General features: G+C 42.9%; 2 protein-coding genes across 3 annotated transcripts; one reads left to right on the top strand and one right to left on the bottom strand.

Moving 5' to 3' along the window:
* Positions 1–274: 274 nt before the first annotated feature.
* cpsf3 (cleavage and polyadenylation specific factor 3) lies at positions 275–9,046 on the bottom strand. The gene is made up of 18 exons (XM_010882707.5): positions 8,851–9,046; positions 8,449–8,512; positions 8,272–8,369; positions 7,938–8,066; positions 7,231–7,408; positions 6,012–6,101; positions 5,764–5,914; positions 5,472–5,647; positions 4,860–5,018; positions 3,580–3,726; positions 3,169–3,321; positions 2,412–2,520; positions 2,177–2,275; positions 1,792–1,886; positions 1,376–1,463; positions 1,017–1,083; positions 819–915; positions 275–722 (listed from the first exon to the last, which is right to left on the bottom strand). The coding sequence occupies exons 1-18, from the start codon at positions 8,919–8,921 to the stop codon at positions 621–623; spliced, it is 2,073 nt and encodes a 690-aa protein (XP_010881009.1). The 5' UTR covers positions 8,922–9,046; the 3' UTR covers positions 275–620.
* Positions 9,047–9,493: 447 nt separating this feature from the next.
* Positions 9,494–12,342, top strand: LOC105017803 (beta-2-microglobulin-like). 2 transcript variants are annotated; one of them, XM_010882705.5, is made up of 4 exons: positions 9,494–9,629; positions 10,493–10,765; positions 11,004–11,038; positions 11,176–12,342. In XM_010882705.5, the coding sequence occupies exons 1-3, from the start codon at positions 9,566–9,568 to the stop codon at positions 11,015–11,017; spliced, it is 351 nt and encodes a 116-aa protein (XP_010881007.2). In that variant the 5' UTR covers positions 9,494–9,565; the 3' UTR covers positions 11,018–11,038; positions 11,176–12,342.
* Positions 12,343–12,748: the final 406 nt, after the last annotated feature.

Raw genomic sequence — 12,748 nt, 5'->3', positions numbered from 1 at the left:
TGATGCTCATTCAATGTATTAACATGTATTTCCTGTTGTATTACTGTGTGTTTTTCATTCGTTACCGTTAATCGCCATGGAAATGACGTGTTTGCTAGGGCAGTCAGACTTCAGAGACTGTAGCAGTAACCATGATCACTAATCTGTTATTGTTGTTATTTACCTTTGTATTGTGGGTTTACTGCGAGATTCACCTATTTTATCAATATTGAAAAGTTTATGTAAATTACTGTACAGCTTCACGTCAAATAAATAAACTACTTTATATACAAAGTTAACAAAATGTGGTCAGCATAGACCTTTATTTAAAACAAATGCATTTTGCAGATGTACAAAGATGGTACATTGAGAATTCAAAATAAGCAAATTGAGGTTAATTCCTTTGGAATCACTTCAGTTTTCCAAACACAACAACGCTCTGTGTGAGAAGGCAGTTCCACTGACATTTGGATCATTACAACACCAGCCCCAGGTAACCAGCAGGAGATAACTACGGTCACCTTTTCCTGTCTAACACACAAATAACTAGTTCATAATAGACGAAAAAAATCCCTGAAAGACCCACTGAACAGACCACGCGTCGGTGCTCCTCGTTCCGTAAAGGGGAGGGGGCCAGGCCCTCAGGTGGCTGGGGAGAGTGCATCATAGAGCCTCTGCACAGCCAGCTCCACCATTTCCCTCAGGGTCTCATCTTCAGCACTGCCTTCCTCATACTGCACAGTCTGTACGAGACACACACCGGTCAGAGAATATTTGTTTTTACTTTCTTACACACTTACACACTTATACACACACACACACACACACACAAAACTCACTCTGGTCTTTGGACAGATGAACGCGGTGTTCCCGTCCACGGTTACGGTCAACGTCTTGTTGTCCTTGAAGTCCACACAATCCTCCCCAAACATGTCGCTGTTGATTAAAAACACAGAGCATCCTGGTGATGACGCTGAAACGTACCGACAACGTCTCGCGTCAACTGGGTGTGATGTCGGCGTCAGGGTGAGACTTACTGGAGCATGATCTCCAACCTCTGCTGGAAGACGTCCGTGTCGACACCTTCCTTCACGTGTTCCATGACTAGAAGAAATGCACCATAAGCATGGGACGGACACACACAGGCAGACACAGAGTACACCGAAATGACCGTCAGGAATACACTGACACAAGCGGGGCATGTACACTAGCAACAAATGCTAATGTTAGAAGGTTTTCATCAAATGAAACTGATTGATCGCAAAAGCTGCAATCTAGCCAAATAATGCTATTATTTATGGCGACCGTAAAATAAAATGCAAATGAAAAGCAGTGAAAGGTCACAAGATGCAAGGAAGGAGATGAACAAATACCAATGGGAACAGACTTCACTGACCTTTCTGTGCTTTAGGGTTGGACTGGACCTCCAGAACCACAGTGGTTACTGCATCAGCATACATGTCGTTCAGAGGGTTGGCGATCCACTGCACACACAGAACCAACACAACCCAGTTGATGGATGCCCACACACACAGAACCAACACAACCCAGTTGATGGATGCCCACACACACACAGAACCAACACAACCCAGTTGATGGATGCCCACACACACACACAGAACCAACACAACCCAATTGATGGATGCCCACACACACTGTCTGACCTGGGCGTACAAAATTAAAACCCAGAGAATTTCAGAATTCCCACACCGAATGTGGGAGTCCTTCCAAACAAGGATCGCTGGAAAACTGGGGAATTTCAGGGACGTTACCGGAATACAGAAAAAGCCCACATAGTGAACAGTATCTGACCTCCAACACCACCATCCCGGCATCATGCACCAGGGTGATGTTCTTGAAGATCCGGAGGGTGATTTTCTCAGTAGACTCCACCTCCTCCACATCCCCTGGAAGACAGACAGGTTTTTTATAAACAGACAATCTAAGCAGCAAAAACAGCAGGCCCTGGTTGGTTAGGACAGCTTTGTAGTGGATGTGGACCTCAACCAGTAGGAAGCAGCTCGCATGCCGCCACAGTAAACTCTAATAACTACTCAGCTGGGTTGATGTTTGTTGATGGACATTTTACGCTAAATGGATATTTGCCTGATTCAATCAGTGTCTGTCTGTCTTGTTCACCGTCTGACCATGGGGCTCTGATCTACACCCATGGGAGTGGAGGTTAATAGTCACCCACCTGCCAGGTTACGCAGCTGGCTGGCCAGCAGAGAGATGGGCCCGGTGAAGGGAATGGCCTGGGTCTGCTTCACTGTGCTCATGGCTAGATCTGTGTAGTCTGGAGACACGAGAGGGTGAACCATTAACACGACAGACAGACCGACCGACCGACAAACAAACAGACAGACAAGACAGTAACAGACAGAGAGACAGTAACAGACAGAGAGACAAACGGAAAGATAGAAAGAACTCACTGGACAGATCTGAGGGGGTGAGGATGTGGTAACTGAAGTTGCGTTTGACCAGGATTCCAGACACCCTCTGGCCCTGTTGACACTTCTTATCAGCCAGGCTGCCCATCACCTAAACACAAACACACCAAAATGTGCATGTGGGCTGAGGTGATGTGCACATGTCCCACTGCAACACGGGTTTGACTCCTGCCTACTGCCATTTCATCACACTCACACCATCAATAAAAAGCAGTAACATATCAGAGCATATACAGACTCTTGAACTTTGTTTACTAATTTACTGTGGCAAGTTTGGCCTGTGAGTAAAGAAAAGCTAGAAGCTAGCCATTTCAGATCAACAGCCATTTCAGCAAAAGTATGTCCCCCAAACTGTCTCAGTCAGTAAATGTTTCTCACAACTGTGAATGATGCCAATAGATGTTTTAAAAGGAAAAAGGTTTTCACTGGGGGGGGGGGGGGGGGGCAAAAATGGTACTAGTTACAAGGGGGTTCTGAAAAAATCTTTCAAATGTGCGCTTGTTTCAGCAATGCGGTGCAGCGATTCTGGCTGGCTGACAAGGAAAAGAAGAAAACTGTAGGTTGAAAATAGGGCTGAATTCTTGGAGGCGCTTCAGCCCCATCTCACCCTGATCTACAGACGCCAACGGATGAAAATATAATCAATAAAAAAAAAACTGGAACACATTCGAGACTAATCACCACAATAACTGACAACTCAACAGGTGATGGCTAGAGAGAGACCAGGGTAGCGACTCACCTTCGCTAGCTTCTCTCCTCTGAAGTTCAGGGTGACGGCCTCCGTGTTTCGTGGGTTGTGCACCTCGATATGGACCTCGTCATTGTCCTCGTACTCTCGGATCAGAGCAGCTTTAAGACGGGCCATCTCGTTCTGCTCCCCATGAACTAGAATCTGGACAAGAAAACAGGAAATAGAGGCCTCACTGATAGAGTCACTGATCTTCCACAGAAAAAAAAAAAATAACACAGATTAAAGACCAAAGAGTTTGGTCTGCTTTCGGTTTTCATTCTGGACATGGGGAAAGAAATTGCGATCCCTAACATAATAGCTCCTGGTTATAACAGCGTCCCGTTCACGTCCTCTATTTGATTAACGCCTGTAGCGGACCGGAGCCGTTTAATGGAGGACGGATAGTGTATGTCTCTGTACCACGTGAGGTGGTTTCAGGGCCCTGATGAACTCGCTGGTCTGCTGGTAGTCAGTGTGGGCTGAGAAGGAGATGTAGTCCACAGACATCTTCAGCTGCAGCTTCTGGCCTGACATGGTGGTGATCTCTTCCGGCTCTGACATGATGTGCTGAGGACAGTATCACAGAGAGACAGTCAGCTTCATACCAAACAACTTGAAAATTTACCTGAAGGTAAAAAATGAAAACCCCGCTTTATTATCACTACACTGTGAATAAAAATCAATGCTTGAAATGAACACCCACACCAGGAATACTTCTCCAGTGAATCATCAGGTCACATAGAAATGTCTGCTTCAAAGGCACCAGCTAGCTAGTTCTTCAGCTAGCTTTCGAACAAAGACTGTCATTTAATTACTTCAAGGGACATGTCAAACAGGAGACAGAAACTACGTCAGTTCATTGCTATTCATGATGAATGAGCAATGTTGAGGAAGTCAATGCTCCCAGACCTCATGCTGAAAACTGCCCAGGATGAACTAGCTTGCTGGCCAGTCTTAACAATTTCATTTGGTCAGCCTGGCCAAGTTCAACAGCTACCTGTCTTTCTGTAAAAGACACAAGCAGTATGATAATATTACATACGATTGCCCTCCTGAGAATTCTTTCTGCTGTCTTTTTTTCAGGCCTTTTCTTTTGTAACGTGTGCTTAGTAACACTCACTGAAATTGTACTCACTAACATGTCATGTTACAAGAGGGTTACTTTATCCAGACGCGGGGCATTGGGATCCCTGTGGCGTCTACTCATCCTAATTTATTTGGATTACATAAAGAAACAGGCAGTCCCTGATCCGTTCAAATATATATTTTACAGAAGTGACACTGTTTTTCTATGGAAGCATAATGCCAAATAGGTCCGGTCTTTTTTTCTACTCCTGTTCTGAGCACCTGAGATTCACTATGCAATCTGGACAGCTGTCACCCGCTTCCTATGAAAAACGGTCTGCCTAAAGCCAACTCGGTCAAATCAAAAGAAAAAAAACAGCTGTTAGTTGACAGTTGGATAAACAAATGAAATGAATGTTTCCCACTCAGTTTGTGTTTCTGGTAGTTTGACATGAGAAAAAGAAAAGAAAAACAAAGAAAATAAAACAAGTTGACCTTTCGCATTTTTCGTGCAATCTTCCCAACATTACATGCAATCTTTTCCTCCCGTAAACGGTTGATTTAATTTGGAATCAGCATTCCCATCCTGGACATTTAACAGGACAACATCAGAAGGGTTGAAGAGTCAGCCTCACCTTGGCGAGAGTTCCCTCCACGCAGTAGCCGGCAATGATCACGCCGTTCCTTTTATCGGTGCACCAGCTCTCAAACAGCTCTCTGGACAGACCACTCTGCATCATTCCAGGAGACGCCATCACCACGCTGGGTCCGATGTCATCGAAGTGGTCCATGCTCTGGGGTTGAGGCGTAAAGCAGAGTTAGCCTGGATCCAGGGCACCCTGGCTGGCCGGCAGCACATAAGGTTACTGGGCACCAATAAAACTAAATATTATATAAGAAATAACCAAATAGACCACAGCCATTCATTTGTCACAAAAAGGTCACTAGCTGTCAAATCTTTGCAACCAATGTCCTTGTTTTCTCAATTGCTTCAAAATGTCCTACTCCGTTCCTTCAAAACACGTGCGTGCACACACACACACACACACACACACACTTCCTCCATTCTGCTCAGAACGGAGTAGAGGATGAGGGAAGACCGGATTTGACAGCTAGCGATGTTCAGACAGGACTGCTGTGAAGACCGGGTGTGTCTCCCTCCCCTCAGCCCACGGTCAGGCAGCGGATGTCTCTTTCATAAAGGCAACATACAGAATCCACCTCTCAGCTCCCTTTGGCTCTCCCACCTTGAGGTTGCTGATGTGCTTGAAGACGAAGGGGTTGTTGACGTTGATGGCCTTGCGGATCTTGTCGTTCATGGCGTTGACATAGGTCTGGTACACAGCCATACACTTCTTGGCCAGGGACGACGCGTAGTAGATGGGAATGTCGTGGAGCTCCGGATGGTTCTGCCAGTACTCGTCTAACACACACACACACACACACACGAGAAGATTGAGACTTAGGGTGTAACATAGGAAATCATTTTCCTGCCCTATGAGCAGGCTGAAGGTGGGGGGCCTGGTTTAAGTTTCTCACCCAGGATGAGAAGCAGTTCCTGGGCCCGGCCCAAAGCAAACACGGGGATCAGACAGCGGCCCTCTCTGTTCACAATGTCATGGATGGTGTTGCAGAAGCGGGCCTCCCGCTCCTCCCTCTTCTCGTGGATGTGTGTCCCATATGTGGACTCCTGAGGACGGGACAGCATTACAAATTAAATCCTCTAGTGGGGAGAACGGACTTTTTGACTGCAGGTGTGTCGTATGTCACCACTGGCAGAGACTCACAGTGATGAGGATATCTGGCTTGACGCTGGGAATCTCTGCTGCCATCAGATGCCTGTCCTCCTGACGTGAGAAGTCCCCGGTGTATAGGATCTGCAGACAGAGACATCCAAAACAACAAGGAAAGAGGAGACAGCCGAGGTGAAACCTACCATCTTGAGAGACCCGTTTGGACAAAATGTTTGTCCGTTACATCAATTCATGTAACTGCACCGGAACAATTCTCCGGAATATGGGCGCCATCTACTGGCCTGAATAAACAACACATTCTCTGTGACGCACCGGGAAGACATTTACGAAACGTAATAAGTTTACTTTAACAAGAAAAGGAACAAGGCAAGTCCTGCAGGCCCCGCAATTAGAAGGGATGAATGTTGTTGCCCCTGGCTACGGTTTCCTAGGTGGCAGACCGTGTCTTTAACTACTACGCTATTTAAACAGCAGGTGTTGTTGCACTTGATACGTGTGTAGAGATGAGGTGTCAGTTTGCCGGGCATTATTAAACAATTTAGTCGAAACACCACGGATCGTGAAAGTAGTTCCCTACATTAGCTAACATCCAAACCAACAACAGGTATAACAGTGTCGCAACACTACATTCCACATGTTAAATTAGAGATTTCTGTAAATGGCTAGCTAATAGCTATGCAGTAAGGAAACGCTACGTGAACTACGCTATCGAAATCGAAAGGAATGTGTTCATTGTCACTGCAGTTCGTCAATCACAATGTAACTGTAAACAGTTTTATTTTAGGCTTACAACAACATGGCTACTGAAGCTTGTGGCCAGAAAAGTTTGAGTCAATCCTGAACAAATCCTGATGCCTGCTTGCTCTGTCCGTGACGAGGACCGAACACTGATCGCCTACATGGCAGTCCGCGTCTCTAACCACTACACTATGTAACAATGGTTAGTCAGTCAGTCACTCACTCACTCACTCACTAGGAGACATTCACTCTTCTTGGCCGGGTCCGCTTATGCGGTCTGGCAAAAACAAGAACTGGACAAGTGCCAGAGCATAAGGCACATTTTCAAAATACTTCTTTGGTCTTTTTAGTCTGATTGGTGAGAGATCCCATCACAGGGTACTGTTTTGTACCTGACCAGTTATTTTGAAGTAATTTAAACAAGCAGTGAATGACAATGTGCAGCAGAACATTCTAGTTGGAGTCGGTACACAAAATACTGTCGGTACACATACATTCTAAACGCAGAACTCACCTTGACCCCGGCTATCTCGATCATGAACATGGCTGCGCCCAGGACATGGCCTGCGTGGTAACACCAGAACTTGATGCCAGCCACCTCCTTCACTTCATGGAAGTTGATGGTCTCTATCTTGTCCATGCTCTCTTCCAAGTCGGTCTCGGTATACAGCATGTCATCTGCTGAGATGTTACTGGTAGGGGAAATGGAGTGTCAAGGGAGAGGTCTCAACTTCACACTCCTCTCATCCCCTCTCCTGGTCAAGGAGATCACAGGTGCACACTCCTCAAGAAAACACTAGATGAAAAGCCAACCTAATATTTGCTTTCTGAAAAAGTGTTTGCCCAATTTTGAATTTCTTTCAAAAGTAATTGTTTAATAGCACAAACATGCAATGACTCATTTGAAAGACTAAAACGAATTTGAGAAGACGAGGAAAAAGGACATGAGGAGGTCAACTGAGAATTTCCTAGGGACACCATGCAAATCCAAATCATCCATAATGGAGAATTGTAACTCTACACTGAGTAAAGTACAGTATTCTTTGTCAATTGATCTCATAACACGACTTTGCAAACACCAGTGATCACAAGCAGTACAAAGGTGTTGACATAAGAGTCTAAAGTCATGCCTGTGTTATGGGAAATACACTGCGCAGCAGCTCTAGTACAAAAGAAAAAACAGAGTTTGCTGCTGTAGGAAGGTAATGATCAGCAGCCTACCTGACTTTGACATAATCTGAGAGCAGCCACCGGTAGATGGCCTTGGTGGCATGGGTCATGAAGGTCCGCCCTTTGAAACTGGTCTTCTGAAGAAACCACGGCAATGCTCCGCAGTGATCCAAGTGAAAACTAAGATAGACAAGGTGAAACATAAATGAACATTACATGAATGCAACTGTCTATGTACTTCTATGTACTGTCTACGCACATTCCTTCCTTCGACATGACCTTGTTGAATTGTCCAGTCCATTGAAGTGGTGGACACAAATTCCTGAAACAGGGAGGGACTACAATACTATTAACTAAGAATCACTTTTTCAGGAGTGAGACTTACTGGCTGATGAGAAGCAGGTCGATCTCAGCTGGGTCAATCAAATCTATATAGGGAAGTGCATCCATTCCCTCCAGTCCTGGGTGAATTCCACAGTCCAACTAAAAAGGTAAGAGTTAGTGCTTATCATGGTACCCCTGTTTGACAATTTGACAATATGTTTGTGTGTAACATAATTACCATGATTTTTCGTCCCTTGAACTCCAAAATTATGCATGACCTGCCCACCTCCTGCCCAGCTCCACTGACAGTTGGAAAGAGAAGACACTGGCTGTCAGTTGATGACATTTGACTCAAACTGTCGGCAAAATACATGATCTAATCCATAAGTAGGTAAATTACTATGAACCTACTACTGGAAAATACCAATTAGCCAGCTATGTCCTTCCAGATGTACAAAACACTGAGTCAGCTTTGGACAACAAGAAGTTAATGGAAGAAAACATACAATACACCCCTTATATATCTAGATAACCACACATGCATTATTCATTATTTGTGATGTTAGCTAGCTAAACCTGATAGCGTTAGGCTAGCTAACTATCGTTCCTTTAGATAAAGTGTTGAAGAGAATAAACTCACAGTGGTCTAATTAGGAGCTGATCACTTTCCTCTGCAGGCACCGATACATCAGCTTTACGTTTTGCAGCCATTGGTTTACTGATTAAATTAACTGGATTCAGTATATACGTATTTTAGTTCATTATTTTTGCACCTACGACTGTAACCGCACGGCTGTATGAATGAACCTGACACAATTAACAAAGTACTTCCGGGCCACTGCTTTGGAGTCCCTCAAAATATGAGTCCTACTACACGCAGTTTTATTTTTATGTCGATTAATTGTATAGACGTACTTTCATATAAAATAAATTAATTGGAGATGCTTAGGTGGACTCATAAGTCAACATCGATTGTCCACTGTAGCCCTAATTAATATTAATAGATATCACGAAAAGATCAAACAGCAACAACTACAAAAATATGAGTATGAAAGGAGAAGTAGAAAGTATTTTATAAACATTCCAAATTAATTACAATTTGTGATATTTTGTTTATGTAAAAGGACAGCCTTTATTTGGAATTTCAAGGCATTTTTACGGTCTCTAAGTGCGTTTCAACCTTAGCGGCTTTTTTTGGCCTAGAAACAAGAAAATCAAATATTTGATTGGCTAGTTATACAGACAAGGCGGGCCTAAAGATAGGTTATATAAGATAGTTGTATCTTATGGTGTTATTGAAGTTGTTGACGCTGGCGTTTTTATTTCCTTCTGATTGAAGCATTGTTCGACTAAACATGAAGATTATTCTGTCAATTCTTGCTCTTGGACTATTTTACGCTACTGTGGAGTCCAAAGAATGTATGTATCTTGATGTTATAGCAACTTCCTGTAAATCTTTTGAATGTTACTTCTAGTTAATATTTATTTAGAAACATGTTTTTTCAAATCAGTTTACTACTAGAATATCAGTTTGAAAACTGCACGTATTACATTTAAAGTTTAACTGATTTAAACACTTGTCCGTTGTTACTTTGTGTCATAAACACGGCTTACGGGTTTATCTTTCAACTTCCCCTGCTTGAAATATAATCTTATTTTTTTTTCGCAGTTTAGTTTCCAATATTGGCCTGATCTACCTTTCAGCTCTTTGCTAGCATGCTGGTAAATTGAGATAATGTGAAACATTTTGCCAGCAAATACATTCGGTATCAACAAACCATACGTATTAATATAATTTTGTAGGCCTGCAATTACTTAACGCCATATTTGTTTTATGGCTGGAAAGTCCCTGTCAGTTTTACTTTCACTTGCTTGGTAGCTCTGGTATGAGCCAGAGATCTCGCTTTGTCATAGTTGTCTGATACGCCCAGACCATACGTTTGTCTCTACAGGACAACGAAATAATTTCTTTATCTAAGTACATGCAAGCTGCCCGACAAAGCTTAATGGTATGTATCTAGTTATGACCTGTCCGTCCCGTTGTTTCAACAGCACCATAAAGTGTGCATAAAACGTGTACGTTAACAGTGACTGTTTAAGCAGAAAGTGTGCATAAAACGTGTACGTTGACAGTGACTGTTTAAGCAGAATGTATCCTGCTGTATTGATCAGTTGAGGGTGGAACAGGTTTTTGGCATAAACAAGCAGTGCTAGAGGAAGTACAATTGCTCGATTCATGGGCACATCATACACAACGGAATTCCGTTTCTTGCATCCCACAGCTCCCCCCAAAGTTCAGGTGTACAGCCGCAACCCTGGCAACTTTGGCGAGAAAAACGTCCTGATCTGTCATGTCAGCGGGTTTCATCCCCCGGACATCAGCATCCAGCTCCTGAAGAACGGCAAGGAGATCCCCAACTCCAATCAGACTGACCTGGCCTTCGAACAGGGCTGGCAGTTCCATCTCACCAAGAGTGTTTTCTTCACACCGGCCGCTGAAGAAGAATACTCCTGCAGAGTCCGTCACCTGAAGAATCTCAAGACCTACACCTGGGGTGAGTTTTTATACCTCCTTGAGAGTGTGTGCAGGTGCGTGCCCATAACCTATACAAGGCCAACTACTATTTGGAGTGTCTATTTTAATTAATGTGTTTGATAGCCTTTTTAATCCATGTTAGAAAAATACTATACTTGATCACATTTTACTGTCATTAAACCATGTTGGGAGACTAGGTAATGGAAGTCTGAATGGAAAACAGTATTGTAACAATGTTTTTGTTTGTTTTTTTACAGAGGCGGACATGTAAGCTTTTTGACCAGATGAGCAGGTATTCAGTGTTTTTTTTTGTTTTGTTTTTTTACACTTTAATTTGATTTATTGGTACTAATTACTAGCTTGTGAATCAACATGCTGCTTTCCCAGGAATCGCCTTTGTCCAACTCCAAGTTCTTTCCTTCCTTACAGGAAAATGGGAATCCCTTGTTTCTTATGCTTGGGCCCCTGAATAGCTTAGCGGCAAAGTCACTGCAGTCTCTTGCTGCCTGGCAATTTCCCCTACATTTTACACTTTTGGTGTCACACTATGCCAATGTACAGTTTTCAAGGTGTTCACACTTTTGTTCATGGTTGTTCAATTGTGGGTGAGCTCTTCTAAATGAGCTGCCAGTGTATTTCGAATCTTCATAGTAATGTCCCCGGTGTTCTTTTTCATGGGTTCATATGTTGGACGATCTCAGCCTCGTTAGAACACAAACTGGAGAACCATGAGAATCTACAGGCGCCTTAAAAGCACCCCTGAAGCACACAAAGATGTGAACACATCGTTCTCCCTGATGCTGAATCTGAGAACATGGTAATGGCCAGGACATGCGGTCTACCAGTGCATGCACACCTTAGAAATGCCTTATTCTGGACACCGGAGGTGATATGGAAAATCCTCAACCCAAAAGAGGCCCAGAAGAGATATTAAAGGAGAATCCATCAGCCTGAATCTTAATGTCTTTTATGCATGCTTCATGGGAGTATGTAACTTCTGCATGGCCCCTTTTCATTTTCCTCTTAAAAACAATAAATGGGGATTGATCAGGTGTTTTAACAATTGTTTTAGATTTTTATATCCTTATACAACTATTTAAGCGGGATCCTCTTATACAGGAATTATTAAATTGTTTTATTTTGGTTTTCTAAAAATGTTGCTAATTTTTATTATCCTTCATTGTGAGATGCTCTTATACTAAATGGTTGTACTTGACTGTGAATGAAATGCACCTTCTGTATGTTTATTTTTTTTGGTATTGTTGTTTTTCTCAATTGATTTTCTCAGTAGTAATTCTTGGTGTTTTAGAAATAGAATTGGGACCCCTCAACTGAATTATGGTTTAGTAAATTGGCAAAAAACGCAACCTTTTGATAATCGTAACAGCAGTCCAGCCAAACTAGATGTGATCTGGCCGCCTATATATGTAAACCTCTTTCACTGTAATATGTCAAATTATAGGAATCCAGCAGACTCTCCTTTATAGAGGCCATTATTGTGTGTTGTATATCTTTAATGTGTCTCTTTGTCTGATAGAATACAGAAAACAATGTTCAATAAAAAGATTCTCATTAAACATGTTAGAAAAATGCTCAGTGACATTGGTCTTCTCTGATTTGTTGTCTTGATCAGTTTTCATGAAGCTTTGCAGTACTTTCCAGACAACCTTGTGACCGTGGCCGTAAAACTGGAAGCTAGAAAGTGAAACTTGGAGAACTCAAAAGCTCTCCAACGTAATAAGGTCACAAGTGGTCCACGGCTTTCTAAATGTAGACGTCTGTCAAAGCTGGTATCCACTTATTTTAAGAGTTTGTGTGTTAGCCCTGTTGTCATGGAAACATCTAGTTGGGTCATTTAATTCCCTCTCCTAACCCTCTAACAAAAGGATAATCGTGCTGTACTACAGGTTATGCACAAATGCAATGTAAGAAAGTTTATTTATCTAGCAAAATTCATAAATCGAAGCAATTCAATGTGCTTTACAAAGAATGTTTAAATACA

The sequence above is a fragment of the Esox lucius genome, chromosome 18 (genome assembly GCF_011004845.1).
Source record: "Esox lucius isolate fEsoLuc1 chromosome 18, fEsoLuc1.pri, whole genome shotgun sequence".
NCBI lineage: Eukaryota > Metazoa > Chordata > Actinopteri > Esociformes > Esocidae > Esox > Esox lucius.
The sequence above is the reverse complement of the archived record's forward strand: the minus strand, read 5'-3'. Positions and strand labels throughout refer to the sequence as shown.

What these genes read in the sequence shown, in the direction of transcription:
- cpsf3 (XM_010882707.5), bottom strand. Translation starts at nt 8,921, where the DNA reads ATGGCTGCAAAACGTAAAGCTGATGTATCGGTGCCTGCAGAGGAAAGT. An exon ending in TCAAGGGACGAAAAATCATG is followed by an intron (nt 8,370 to 8,448) that starts GTAATTATGTTA and finishes TTACCTTTTTAG; the next exon opens with TTGGACTGTGGAATTCACCC. An exon ending in CCAGCTGCGTAACCTGGCAG is followed by an intron (nt 1,887 to 2,176) that starts GTGGGTGACTAT and finishes TCTGTCTTCCAG; the next exon opens with GGGATGTGGAGGAGGTGGAG.
- LOC105017803 (XM_010882705.5), top strand. Translation starts at nt 9,566, where the DNA reads ATGAAGATTATTCTGTCAATTCTTGCTCTTGGACTATTTTACGCTACT. An exon ending in TACTGTGGAGTCCAAAGAAT is followed by an intron (nt 9,630 to 10,492) that starts GTATGTATCTTG and finishes TGCATCCCACAG; the next exon opens with CTCCCCCCAAAGTTCAGGTG.